General features: G+C 40.4%; 2 protein-coding genes across 21 annotated transcripts in view; one reads left to right on the top strand and one right to left on the bottom strand.

Annotated features, from left to right (window-relative positions):
- TFB1M (transcription factor B1, mitochondrial) overlaps window positions 1-4278 on the top strand; it is a 28826-nt gene extending 24548 nt beyond the window's left edge. For 8 of the 11 annotated variants that reach the window (XM_087773433.1, XM_087773432.1, XM_087773436.1 and 5 more), the window contains 2 exons: window positions 9-136; window positions 2834-4270. In XM_087773433.1, the coding sequence (XP_087629559.1) occupies window positions 9-136; window positions 2834-3092 (387 nt within the window). In that variant the 3' untranslated portion in view covers window positions 3093-4270. Of the gene's footprint in view, window positions 1-8; window positions 137-2833 lie in introns of all 11 variants that reach the window. The other 3 variants (XM_087773428.1, XM_087773437.1, XM_087773430.1) reach the window with 3 other exon arrangements.
- Window positions 4279-4323: 45 nt separating this feature from the next.
- TIAM2 (TIAM Rac1 associated GEF 2) overlaps window positions 4324-12779 on the bottom strand; it is a 175718-nt gene continuing 167262 nt past the window's right edge. For all 10 annotated transcript variants that reach the window (XM_087773418.1, XM_087773417.1, XM_087773419.1 and 7 more), the window contains 8 exons: window positions 12129-12308; window positions 10580-10698; window positions 9317-9425; window positions 8389-8447; window positions 7455-7560; window positions 6590-6677; window positions 5863-6017; window positions 4324-4984 (listed from right to left, as the gene is read on the bottom strand). In XM_087773418.1, coding sequence (XP_087629544.1) covers window positions 4341-4984; window positions 5863-6017; window positions 6590-6677; window positions 7455-7560; window positions 8389-8447; window positions 9317-9425; window positions 10580-10698; window positions 12129-12308 — 1460 coding nt within the window. In that variant the 3' untranslated portion in view covers window positions 4324-4340. The remainder of the gene's footprint in view (window positions 4985-5862; window positions 6018-6589; window positions 6678-7454; window positions 7561-8388; window positions 8448-9316; window positions 9426-10579; window positions 10699-12128; window positions 12309-12779) is intronic.

Here is a 12779-nt window from a genome sequence, read left to right as displayed (position 1 = left end):
TCTTACAGGTGGATGTGGCTGTGGTGCATTTCACTCCATTGGTGCAACCAAAGATACAGCAGCCGTTCGAGCTAGTAGAAAAAGTGGTTCGAAGTGTGTTTCAGTTCAGAAGAAAATACTGTTTTCGCGGAATCGAGTAAGGATCTTTAATGATGAATTCTCAGATACTGTTTTTGTAAATGTGTCAGCTACTAAATGAGTTGAGAAACACTTGTAGCTATGCATTTGATTTTATTCTTCCCTTTTAAAATTTGTCATTATAGTTCATCAGATCTTTCCATTTCAGAATGGTTTCTGGAGACAAATCCATGAGATGAATCCTTCTGCTGTAATTATATAATAATTACTGTGCATTTTTGTTAGAGCAGTTGAAGCTGTTAAAATTACTAGGATAAATTGGTGATCTTTTCAATACTTTGTCTGTCTCAGAAACAAGAATAAAGAGCACCAACCACAAAGTTACAACATTTGCTGGTTGAGTTAAAAAATGAAAGTCTCAAATTCAGAACCAAAGATGGCCGCGTGAGGAGGGAGAACATCATCTGTGGGAAATCTTACTTATTTGGCGATAATGTCAGAAGGTCAAATTCTTGTTTCTGTGTTTGCCCTTTTATGGAGTTCTTACTGACTTTAAAAATCCCCATGTCTTACTGAGGGAATTTATTCGGTTCTCTAACTGGTGCAAGAAACCTGCAGTCTTTTCGCCAAGGATCCTGTTTTAACTCAAGCACAGCCACGTGTCTGACTTGGTGTGGGGAAAAGCCAGCATTCAGCGTTGCAGACCGTGTGACAGGGCTGCTGTCAGGACTAGAGGCATGCTGCTGCGGCTTGGGCTAGCTGAATTTTGCTGGGCATGGTTTTGGCCCTGATGCAGTCTAGAATTAGGGTGGATGCCACCTGACTGAACCGCAAGCCTTATATGTCACTATTTTAAAGGTGAACATAGAATTTTTGCCTCTAGTTTTGGTTTTTTTTGCTTGAGGCAGTGAATGCCATTGATGTCTGGGATGCAGACATTGGATCTAAAATGAGTATGGATTTGCCTGTGTAAAGGTTCGAGTATGCATTTGGAGGTCGTTAGAAAATCGGAACTCTAGATCGATTTGTATTTGATTTACAGGGTGGTGTGCTTTTTTTTTTTTTTTTTTTGTGGAAGAATGGTTTCAATTGACAATGTAAGCCGAAGGCATGTGCAGTCAGCATATCTACGTTATGTAGAATATTTTTGCCAAAGTTTAAAAAAACCCCAACTATTGTGTAATCTCAAGGTGCTAATAACTGCTCTACATTCTTTTGAGGCAAGGAGGGGGAATCTGAACTTTTGAACGTCACGTATGCCCTAGCAGCTTATCGTACTTTAGCCTTAGTGTGCAGCTAAGAAACACAATCCTCTTATTCTTTAGCTGACTTGAAAAAAATAGCAAATTTTGGTGTATAAGAAGGCTATTATGTTCATTGTAAGGTATCTAGCTATCTGTCTATCACATATACTGTATAAAAACAAGGTAACAGAATCAGTTTACATTATATATATTTATCAGTCTACGTATTAAGCCCATGAAGAAAAATATTGTAGTTTGAGTTACTGTTCATGGACATTTGTAAGATGGTTCATAGTCTGTATATAAAAGGTGATTAAACATTTTTGGCTCCAGGTACATCTTTTAACTACCAAATCAAAGGAGAGAATAACTTAAGGAGGGAAATCAAAATAAGCATTGATCCACTTTAACCTTGTTGACCTAGGTGCTGAAGTAATGGGGACATTTTTGACCAAGGCCTTGAGTAGCATGTACTTTAAACCAGGTTGTTCCCAGAAGTTCCTCCTCTTGTCATTTCAAACCCTTTCTTAGCTTTGTATTCTGTCTGCCCACCAAGAGCCAACTGTCACCTACTTACACAAAGCCTTTTGGCTAGCTTGTCCAGCCAACCTGCAAAACACAGCTGGGCGTGTGGGGGAGTTCCTGTATTGAGATGCACAGCGTTTTTAGGTCTCACGTATGTACGACGGAGGCAGATCATTTGAAAACTGACATGCACATCTACCATGTGCAAATTTTCTGCCTTCCTGACCCGTTGTAGGCTGAGAACTACTGCTAGTAAGAGCTAGTCCTTTCAATAGTTTGCACTTTGTAGTATGTGTTTTTTTGAGACGTTAAAAATCGCTTGAGCTGATGCTATTCATAAAAATTTGGGCAACTTGTGAGAGAGAGGTGCTAACGCACCTGGCCACAGAGTAAATGAACTGATATGACTCTCTATGAACAGTGCCAGAGCGGAAAACAAAACCTAGGACTCCTGGCACATTCTCCAAGTTCTAAATATTAAAAAGTGAATGATAATTAAATACTCCTTTCCTCCTTCTTGGCTCTTTTTCTGGCATTGAATTAAGGTATTAATGAGAAGTGCTCACGGTATCTTTCCCATCGGAATGAAACACTTGGCCTGAAGGAAAGTCAGTCATATGGTTTGCATCTGATCTGTTTTGCACAGTTTAATCTGTTGTTGCTCTCTAAATAAGAGGGCTCTGTGACTGTATCCATACCCAAAGCTCTTTTTAATGTTAGCAAACATGAACATAAATGCATGTGTTTAATGTACAATGTATGTATATGCTTTCCTATGTTGTCATAATTTGCATTTCCAGAAAAAAGGCCCTTAGATGTTTCCATTTGCTTAGATAATATTAAGAGTGCCAGAGCTAAAATAATGACATACTTAATAGTAAACCTATATTAATTAAATTCCGGAGAGGATCCTGTTACTCTTCAGGGAAAGTGAATTGACTGTCTGAATTGTTTTAATTTCTTTGTCTTCTCCTCACACCTTTTAGGACCTTGTTTCCTGAAAGTGGACGTTTGAAAAGAACAGAACAGCTGATGATGACAGCAAATGTTGATCCAACTCTGCGTCCTTTTCAGCTCTCCATGTCACAGTTTAGAAATCTGTGCAATACTTACAGGAAAATGTGCGATGAAGACCCAAGCCTTTTCCCCTACAATTACAGAGAAGAGCTAAAGCAAAAGAAGATGAGGAATTTACTTAAACCTACTAGTCAGACCGAACAGCCTGAAGAGGAAAATCAGCTCTAACAGCTCTAATTGCAGCAGACTGATTTTTTTTTTTTTTTATTAAACTCCTTGATCTAGAGGTGTTGATGCAGTAAAAGGAGGCTTATATATTCCTACATCTGTGCAGATGTAGAAAAACTACTTTTGAGAAAGTGGTGAAGAGAGAGGGCTTTCCCATTTTATTTATTCATTCCATTCAGCTGCAGACAAAAGTGAAAAGACAGTCCAGTTACAAGGTGCCCACAGATTCTTTTTACCTCAGGGGAATGGCTAGAACACATACCAAGAACAACAAGGTATGTTGTGAGACATGTAATACTTCTGAAATAATTGAGTTTTGTATGAATGAAAGTGCATTATTGAAACGGAAGAAAAAATACTTTTCCTACTTCAGCATGTAAGATGGTGTTGGGGTTTTTGTGCTCTTTTTATCCCGGAACATCCTACTGTGCACAGTAATTTAAAACACAAAAGCCAAAACTCTTGTATAAATATACTCAAGTGACTGGCTTAAAGGAGGATAAAGTGCACAGATTGCCTCAAGGTCTCCTAATACTCTTCTCATTTATGCAAAAGCAAAGATTTGGGGATTTCAAGCTCCAACTAGAGAAAAGCAGCATGATAAAAAGTAGAAAACATGGCTAAGTACAATACTTATTTGTCTTTTACTGTACAGGCTGGTAGAGAAAATAAAAAATACAGTCAAATAAAAGATTACAGGCCAAGCTTTGTTTTTGTATTTACACATATGTATAAAGTATAAACAGCATCTTGAAACTTACAAAAATGAAATTTCTGCACTGTTGTGCACTAAAACACATTAAAATAACTTAATTCTGCTTTAAATAAAGCAAAAATGAAAACCAAAGAAATAAAATGCCCAAGGTATTGAAAAATTCATTTTGCAATGCTACGTTCCATTGTAATCCCCTCTGCCACTCACTAGCACCTCTTCCACATTACTTAAAATACTAATGAGGCCATCCTTCCCTTCCCCTCCCTAAGAACGCTACGTCATCTTAATAATTGCTTGACAAGGATGAACTAATTTACAGACCTTGGCCAACTTAATCTATTTTTGATCCACAATAAATTAAAATAACTTAAGAATCCTTTACAGCTGTTTTTGTGGAAAAAATGTATTAGTGCACAAAATCAGATAGTAGTTTTCCTGCAGCTTCCACGAATTGACTAGTTTTAAAGCAAAATAAGTTTGTTGAATTTTATGTGGACTTCCAAAAGAATATTTTAAATATAGTGCTTAGAAAGCTAGGATTTCCCATGCCTCTCCACAGCTTCATAAAAACAGTCCTCGTTAACTACAGATGTTAAACTCTGGACGCTAAATTCTCTCTCTAAAATTGAGTTCAGATCCAGGTTTGCAGCGTCAGAGTGACTGTCAAGGGACTGGTGACGTTCTTGCATTGCCATTAGAGTTCCTCTGTTACGCTTTGTGCTGTTTACTTTTCTCTTCACCGGGCAGAAATGGCCACGCACCAGCTTTGGATGCTCTCCTGTCTCGAAGCCATCTCCTTCCTCATTTTCAGCAGCCTGAGCCCGTTCAGAGTCAGTACTCGGTTCCTCTGAAATCTTCAGCCGTTGGAACTGTATTTCAATGTCTTTTGTAGGGCTGCCCTTCTTTAGGCTCCGATAGTCCTCGTCATCATCATCATCACTGAGAATATCAGATTCTTTGACAAGAACATTAGAAAAGTCGGATGCACAGCTCTGTACGTGTTTATCGGGAGATGAATTTTTGGGCTCCTGTATGCTCTCGGCGGTGTGGCAGCTGCTGCTCTGAGTGCTGCTGCTCAGGCTGCACTCATCGGAGTCCTGGAAGGTGCCTTTCCCCGGGTCACCGTTCCACTCGCTGCTGGATGAATTCTTCAGCACCTTCAAGGACCTCGTGGAAGCTATGCAGAGGAAAAAGGCAGTTTTATTTTTTCAGCAAAACACCAGCTGGTTACACCGTCTGTCTCAATAGCCCGCTTGTAATTACAGTGTACGTAGTCTCATTTGATAATCAGCCCAGGTCAGATGTGTCAGCGTTCTGATACCAACAGTGCATCCCATGTCAGAGTTTTCTTTCTACCTACCCTAGGGCTATATGCTTGCCTTCATGTGCAACATATACAAAATCCTCCAAAAACTGTAGTAATGATTTACACATGTCCGCAGGAAAGCATGACTGATTCAGGCACCTCAAGCACTGGAGGGCCAGGCTGTAGGTGGGAGTTGAACTGTCCCAGTTCCTGTGATGTTAAGGGGATTTTACAGATAACTGATCAGATGGAGAACTTGAAATACTAGTAGCTACTCATTTAACTAAAATGTCTGAAGCCTGTACTTAATTAGGGTATCTGTTGGGATGCAGATTTAGTGCACTGAAAGAAGCAAGACCCCTGCCTTTTGCCAGTTGTTTTAGCTTTAAATGTTATCAGGGCTGAGTTACTAAAGGGAACCCAGAGGAAAGAACACGAATACTGCACGCCAAAGGGAGTCTGTTCCTTCCCAGCAAAATTAATTCGGGCCTTATCAAGCCTTCCCGTAAGAGAGCTAATGACACCTCAAATGTGAGAATACAGTGTGGGGGGATGGCAAGCTTGCTTATCTCCTCTAGCCCTTGTCATGCACTGAGTTGTGGAGAAACTCTACCACCTCCCCAGCCCAAAAAAGAAATGGGATTTGTGGGTCTGGCACGTGACACACTACAGTCATGATAGTAATTGTGAGCCTTCTGCCAGCGCTGGAGTCCAGACTCCATTTCTCACTTTGAGAATGGGTTTCTTACCCAGTTTGGCTGTTGCAGGCACACGGTTCTTGAGTGGGACAAGGCGATCTTTACATGTTCTCTCCAGTGGTAGCTCACATTTTATGTGACGTCTGAAATTCTCCCGCAAAATAGAACGGATCACCTTCACAATGTTAGTCTTGTTCTCGCAGTCACTGCAAGTTTAAGAAAGCAGATAACTGAATTTTCCCCTCTGAAGTAAGACACTATTGGGATAAAATCTGGCCTCCTCCCTTCTGCTGATGTGCTTTAGTGCAGTGGGTTTTTTTTCAGTAGGTTGCTTTAGTGGTGGTTTTGCAGCTAACATCTTTATGTGTTGTTGGGCATTTCACACACTTTGTGTTTTGAGATCTTGGTTACTTCCCCTTAGAAAAACAGCCTGAAAGGTAATTTCTGTACCAAGGGATCACCCCTTAAGTGGTCTTTATCGGAAGGTAATTTCTGCTAATTGAGAGTCTGATAAAATCAATCAAGTTACTTTGCCAACGTTGTACCAGAACTTATGATCATACGTCTGTGGAGATTTCTGACATTGGGTCACTGTGCCAAATTCCCTCCCATTTCAAATTGTTACCCTTTATGCAGTTAAACACTGGCCGAGCGCCTGGATTCAAAGAGTGAGAGCCGCATTAGAAGTGCTGATGCAAAGGTCACACAGGGGAAAATCTTTTATTTTTTTAATTCCATTAATGTGCTTTGTCAAATACAACCTCCATGTGAAGCTTACCTGCTGCACAACTGAAAAATTGTTTCTGGCCTGCCTTCTAGTTCTGACTTCGTGTGAATCAGTTCCCAGATACAGCTGTTCTCTGTTCCTGTGCATGGAAGAAAACGTTACTTTTGTATACATTTCACAAAACCTTCGGCATGAAAAAGAACACTGTAGAGCTCCTCTTCTCCTGAAGACAGTGTTAACATAGCAATGGGGGGATCCACAGAAGATCTCACCCGAGATGGCACCCAAGGGAAAGTCCCCTGAACTCTCCTGTTGTAGCAGCCCAGTGCTGACTTTGATGCCTGCCCTTCTCTCTTGGAGAGCTGCTTTCCCCCATTCTTAACTGCCTCCCGCTGCCTCCCAGCCTTCGAAGGCCTTCTCCCAGGTGCGCAAAGCATTTGCTCTAAACACCTAGTGACGCTTTTCCGTGTTTGTAGACCTGGAGAGGATCATCAAGATCAACTCAAAGGGTAACCGAAAGCACAGCCCTCTACTACCACAAATGACACAGTCGGCTTTCTCGCATTTGAAAAAAAAGCAAGGCTCAGCAGACACACAGCATAAGGGCACCAGCAGGACGTCAGCCAGGGTAAATCAGCTTCCTGTTCATGATGACTTTTCATTGGGGATTTCCAGTCTGTCATCCCTTCACATCACGTTGCATCTTACTGAACTCACGGAAGAAGCCAACATACCAAATGAATTAAAGTCTGTTAATGTATCAAGCACGTACCCCCTGAGGGTAAAGACAACAGCAGATACTATTTTCTCTACACCTGCCTGTTTCCAGAGGCTCCAGAAAGACATATGGAAGAAGCAATATTACAGAATCCCAGGAAAGCATTCAGTCCTAAAGTATTCAGTGGAAGGGAGTTACCTGCTGTGTTCCCCAGTCGAACTTGAAGAGCAGATAAAGGAATCAGCCAACGAAATTTAAATGGATCCAAGTCACCATAATTATGTGCAGCACGAACATTAGTAGGCTGCAAAAAGAAACACAACAAGGGTTATTTCTAAGAAGTAAAAAAAGTGGGGTTTTTTTGTGTTACTCTTAAAAGACCTGCCTCTGAAGAGAAACTAAACTCATTAGACTTTTTCCTTCAGTACTCTAATATGGGCTTGTAAATGTAGTTGAAATGGTGACAGACACAACCTTTGGAATTTGTAATTGCTTCAACTTTTAAAAGCATTTCTTTTTAATGGATAAAAATAATACTTTGCATATAAGTACTACTAGGGAACAAGTTTCCCATGAAGGAACCCGCAGACTGTTGATTAGCAGAATACATTAATCATGTACCTGCTGCTGCTACTTTAGAGCCCCTCCATCTGTTACGATAAGCATGGTGCAGTACCTCACCACCGGTACTCGGGATATACAACTTGCTACTTGAGTTCAGCATTCCAGTTTTGTAAATGGGGACAGAGGAGGTTATGTTTATAATGTCCCTTGTCCTTTCCTTGCAGGGTGGTCAAGGGTCTATACACAGGTCTTTAACCTACACACGACGTTAAGGTAGGCCATCATAAATGCCATCTGGAAGAATTAGTAATTCCCACATGGCAACATTTCATGTTCCACCTGATGGAACTAACACGGGGCTCGCACAGAGAAGATGCTGCTGCTTACTAACTAACAAAAAGTATTTATTGCTACACAGATACTGAGCATTTGTTTTAGCTGTGATGGCTAGAATTCCAGCCTAGTGAGGGAAGGTGGCATTTCAGCGCAGTCACTCCCCCTTCAACACCGGTATGGTCCATCTCACACTGCAATGTGATCTCACCACCTCCACTGATACCAGACTTACCATTTTCTTTTTCAGTTTGTAGTTCTCCTTATACACCAGTATTACTGCCCTCTTAAAAACTAAAAAGGAAGGGAAAAAAGGAAAACTGTTAATTACAGGTGTAATATTCAATGAAAATATTATCTTGGAGAAGCTGATGATTGTAGTCACAGGAATGTGAAAGATGAGATAAGCACACTGACTGAAAAGCACCTGCTCTGTATTAAGACGACAACTGGGTTTTTCATCCTACACTTGTTCATGCAATGGCAGTATTTTTTCCTCAGATTTTGTTCTGAACATTTAGGATGACGCCATTCTGCACCTTTATTCTGAAACTACCAGCAGCCTGTCTCCTGGTATGTGAAGCAGTCTTCACATAAACAAATACAGCAGATGTACGTTAGATGTAAAGGTTCAGATTTTCTTTTTGTAATTGGTGGGTGTTTTCAACTGAAGGACCTAGAGCAAGAGAGGGCTGTGAAAAAGGACACTAAGTCTGTTCTCTGTTCTAAGTATGCTTTCATTTCCACATTAATTTCTCAGGTTAAAATAATCTGGATGGGGATTTCGATGCAGTAGCTGTAAAGCAGAGGTTAGCCTAAATTCCTAAGAGTAGAATAAATCACCATTTTCCTACCAGCCTCCTTTGAAGGCTTGGTTTAGCAGATTGTTCGAAAGAGAATATCTTCTCTTGAAAATCCCTAATTTCCATAGTTTACATACAGGTGGGAGAGCAGCTGAGGTTGGCTCACAGAGCAAACAGCAACAGCAAACAAATGAATGGAAACTTTCTCATATTATGAAATGTAAATATGTGTTTTTTTCAGATGTAAGTCTACCCTAGATATCACGTGGCTACAGGGAAAGGAGATGGTGGCTTTCATCTTCTGAGAAGACTTAATGTGGTAATCTTCAGATTTGATCACTTGAGATTTAGATGACTTACCAAACACTGTAAGTTCAAGGTCTTTTCTTGCTTTGCCCAGTGATGGGAAAGGATTCAGCCAGGAAACTGTAGAGTACATCAGAAGTTCTCCCATTGAAAGCTCTGTCACCTGTATTAAATTATAACAATAGATAATATAAATAAATAGTATAAATATATGCATCAGTGCTGCAATCCACATATGTGAGTAAAACGTTAATGAGCACACATCAATGACTTCCAGGATCTACGTTTTCTGTATTTACTGCATATACAGAACGGCAGGAAAAGTGTGAGTAATCCCCTTTTTAAAATAGGTAACAGCTATAAAAAATAATAGCCCCTAAGTTATGGAAGCTGGACAGAAGTTCTTACTATTAATAACTTAGAAGAATATCAAGTTGATCTGATGATCTGTCTGTCACTTACATATAGCCAGTTGTGAACTGGCTGATTTATTAGCTGTAAGTATCTTTAATTTCTATAGAGTAATTAGTATTAATGACACTGCCAATGGCAGAATTAATGGAGGTCTTGTACTCTGAGGCTGCTTTCTTCTGTGGGACACAACGTAACACTGTGAAGAACCTCCGAGGCTGTCAAGTTTTGTTTCCCCATAAATGAAGGGAAACAAGGTAGCCAACGGGGGCGATTTAGCTTTTACTAGGAGGAAATAAAACAACCCAGATGGCATTTCTCATATCTGATCTTCACCTTTACAGATTTGATCTGCTCAGTAATCGTTTGATGTAAATAGCTACGTTGAGACCTTGCTGCCCCAGTTCTGGGAGATGCGTGCACACAGTCTAACTAATGCGGGTTTTGCTCCAACAAATACCCATGGATGCTTCAGCACTGGAAGCGTAGAGAATGAGAATAACAGACCTTAATGTGAAATCCCTCAAATTGCTATTTTCATTTATACGGGTGAAAAAATATCTTAAGAACTCTATAGCATAAAATCTGAATGCCTTGGGGCATGGATAATCTCTGCAACATTTGCGAAGAGGAACATTTTTCCTGCTGAGAATTATGTCTACTCCTGCTTGCAATTCCTGTCAGTCCAGAAGGCGGCTCTGGCAGCTGTCTGAAAATTTTACCGTAACCTACTGACAAAAAGAAACTTGACAGGCAGATATGAAACAGAAGTCAAAATATTAAAGGAGAATGGAGGAAGCCCAGCACAAATGAGTTCCCAAAACTACCCCAGGAAGAGATAAAACACCCAATGGCAAGTGGGATAATGCTTCAGGTGTGAATAAAACGTGTTGTTCCTTCTCTTACCTCCTTCTCTGTTCCACTTTGATCTGCAACCAGTTGGTCAAATACAGTGCCATAATCTTCATATATCTTCTGCATCTCGTTGATGTGACTTGCTACTTTTTCCATTGCCTTTAGTGCTTCTATAAGGTTTAAAAATTTCATAGACAGCTACGTAATTCGATTGTATTTTCTAAACACGACATTTTTTATTGAATTCCACTTGACGCAGGCAAAACGATGCAGTGTTCCCAAGGTTTGCTGAACAGAATTCTAGCTTTATATCAGTGCTTTCTCATAGCAACAGTAGAAGGTATGCTTCCTAATCAGAGTAAGCGAACAATGCTTGTCTGGTGTCTTACGTGCTGGAAAAGGCTGTAACAAGCATTCCAGTGATAAGCCCCCAGATGTATGAATATTCTTATCAACATGATAGTACACGCGGTTAGGTTTTGCATCTTGTATATATAGGGCCACTAGGACCTCTAAAGTAATCTACACCCATACTAGGATAAGTCATCTGATGAGATTTAATAGAAACAAATTGCATTTGGCTCGCCACAGAAGAGACAAAGAAATACAGCGCTAGGTTGTACAAGTTCCTCATGGATTGTATCCATGAAATTAAATGCTGGTGGCCAGGTTTTGTTTACATCTTGTTTTCTAAGCAAGAATGACGCTTCATTAGATTTCATTAGACTTTTGTGTTAATTCAGAAAGGAGCTGGAGACGGGCACTTAGTCTCTCCCGTCCTGCCAGCTCTTAACGGTGCAGCCTTTTAGAAGTTTGGCATCCATCCTGACCTGCAAGTAAGTCACCCCCAGCTTGGTTGCATGAGCAAGGGCAAATATTAGAAGCTCCCTTTGAAGTCAGTAACAGCCTCATGACTTTTTGCTGACAATGTATTTTGCCTGAATCTATTTTGTTAAAATGACAATCATTCCGTAAAATAAATCTCTAGACTTTCATCCACCAGGTGCTGACAGACCTGAACTGGAATTTGCTAGGGTGATGGCCCACTTATCTGAGCCTAGAAAAGCAATCAACAGCCTAGAAAGCAATCAACTCTAATATATGTTAGACAGACAAGTCTTTCTACATGGGAAGACTGCAAAGCTTTCACACAGATCTCTTCTACGCAAGAAAGAGTCCCATCCAAACCTCAAACAAGTAGAATTTCCTTCTGTGGTATTCTTAAACTTTGACACATTGCAAGAACTGAGTAATAACCACAAGATGGAGCTTTGGTCAGTGTTTCCCAAGTGGGGGAAAAAAACGCAACACTATGACCTGACATGCTCCTGTGCAAGAACTGAGGAGAAAGATCCCGGGCCTATTTGCCATGGCAAATCCTGGGTATATCTACTTCTCCAAGGGACTTGGACATACCAAGTATGACTTTTTGCTAAAAGCAGGAAAAAGCTACTTATTCTTTCTAAGGAGACAGAGAGAATTCTCTCTAGGTTTTGACAAGTTCTGTGCTATCTACCAGAATGGCTGCCTGCAGCTTCAGAAAGGGCTGGAAATAAAACTTAACTCATATTCATTCCTGTAGAAGAAAGGAAGAAGTTACCTGTCAAATGATAGTGCTCCTCACTCTCGTTGTCTGTCAGAGACACCAGCTCTTTTAAAAGCAGAGGATATTTCAGCACTCTCTGAACAGGCTTTATGAGATACGACTCCAGTGTAGAAGAGTGTTGCTTTGTGGGATTCCGAGCATCCAGAAAGGCCTTAAAGGCACTATCTGTTTTGGCTAGATGTAAATGAAAGAGTTGGTCAGTTGAACATGGAAGTTATAGAACCTACAATAATTTGAAAGCACAGAATTGCTACTCGTAACCAGCACCAAAAGCCTCACCCTTTTCAACTGATGGTTTACAAAGTAGTTTACACTATTCGTTTCACAATCATTTCCTGCATTAAATAACATACATAAGGGCTAAGAGAGCAATTATATCAAGGTGAGATTATTCCTCAGTGTGGTTTTTCCACTGCACTGCAGTGGATGGCAGAAGAAGTCATTCCTAACTTATTCTACCATTTGTTCCTGCTTTTTTGAGTATGAGCTGGATCTGCAGACGGCACAAACTTGTGGAAGATGTTTCTGTAGCTATTCAGGCTGCTGCCTGGATGTTACAAAAGGAATCTTATCCCTTCAGTTCTATACAATGCTTCAGCAGATCTTAGCTATTCCTATTGAAAGATAGCCGATTAGTCCTTGCTT

Source organism: Nipponia nippon, unplaced genomic scaffold (genome assembly GCF_047370975.1).
Source record: "Nipponia nippon isolate SJK-2023a ecotype South Korea unplaced genomic scaffold, ASM4737097v1 scaffold_4, whole genome shotgun sequence".
NCBI classification, from domain to species: domain Eukaryota; kingdom Metazoa; phylum Chordata; class Aves; order Pelecaniformes; family Threskiornithidae; genus Nipponia; species Nipponia nippon.
Note: the sequence above shows the minus strand (reverse complement) of the source record. Positions and strands in the feature narration are given on the sequence as shown.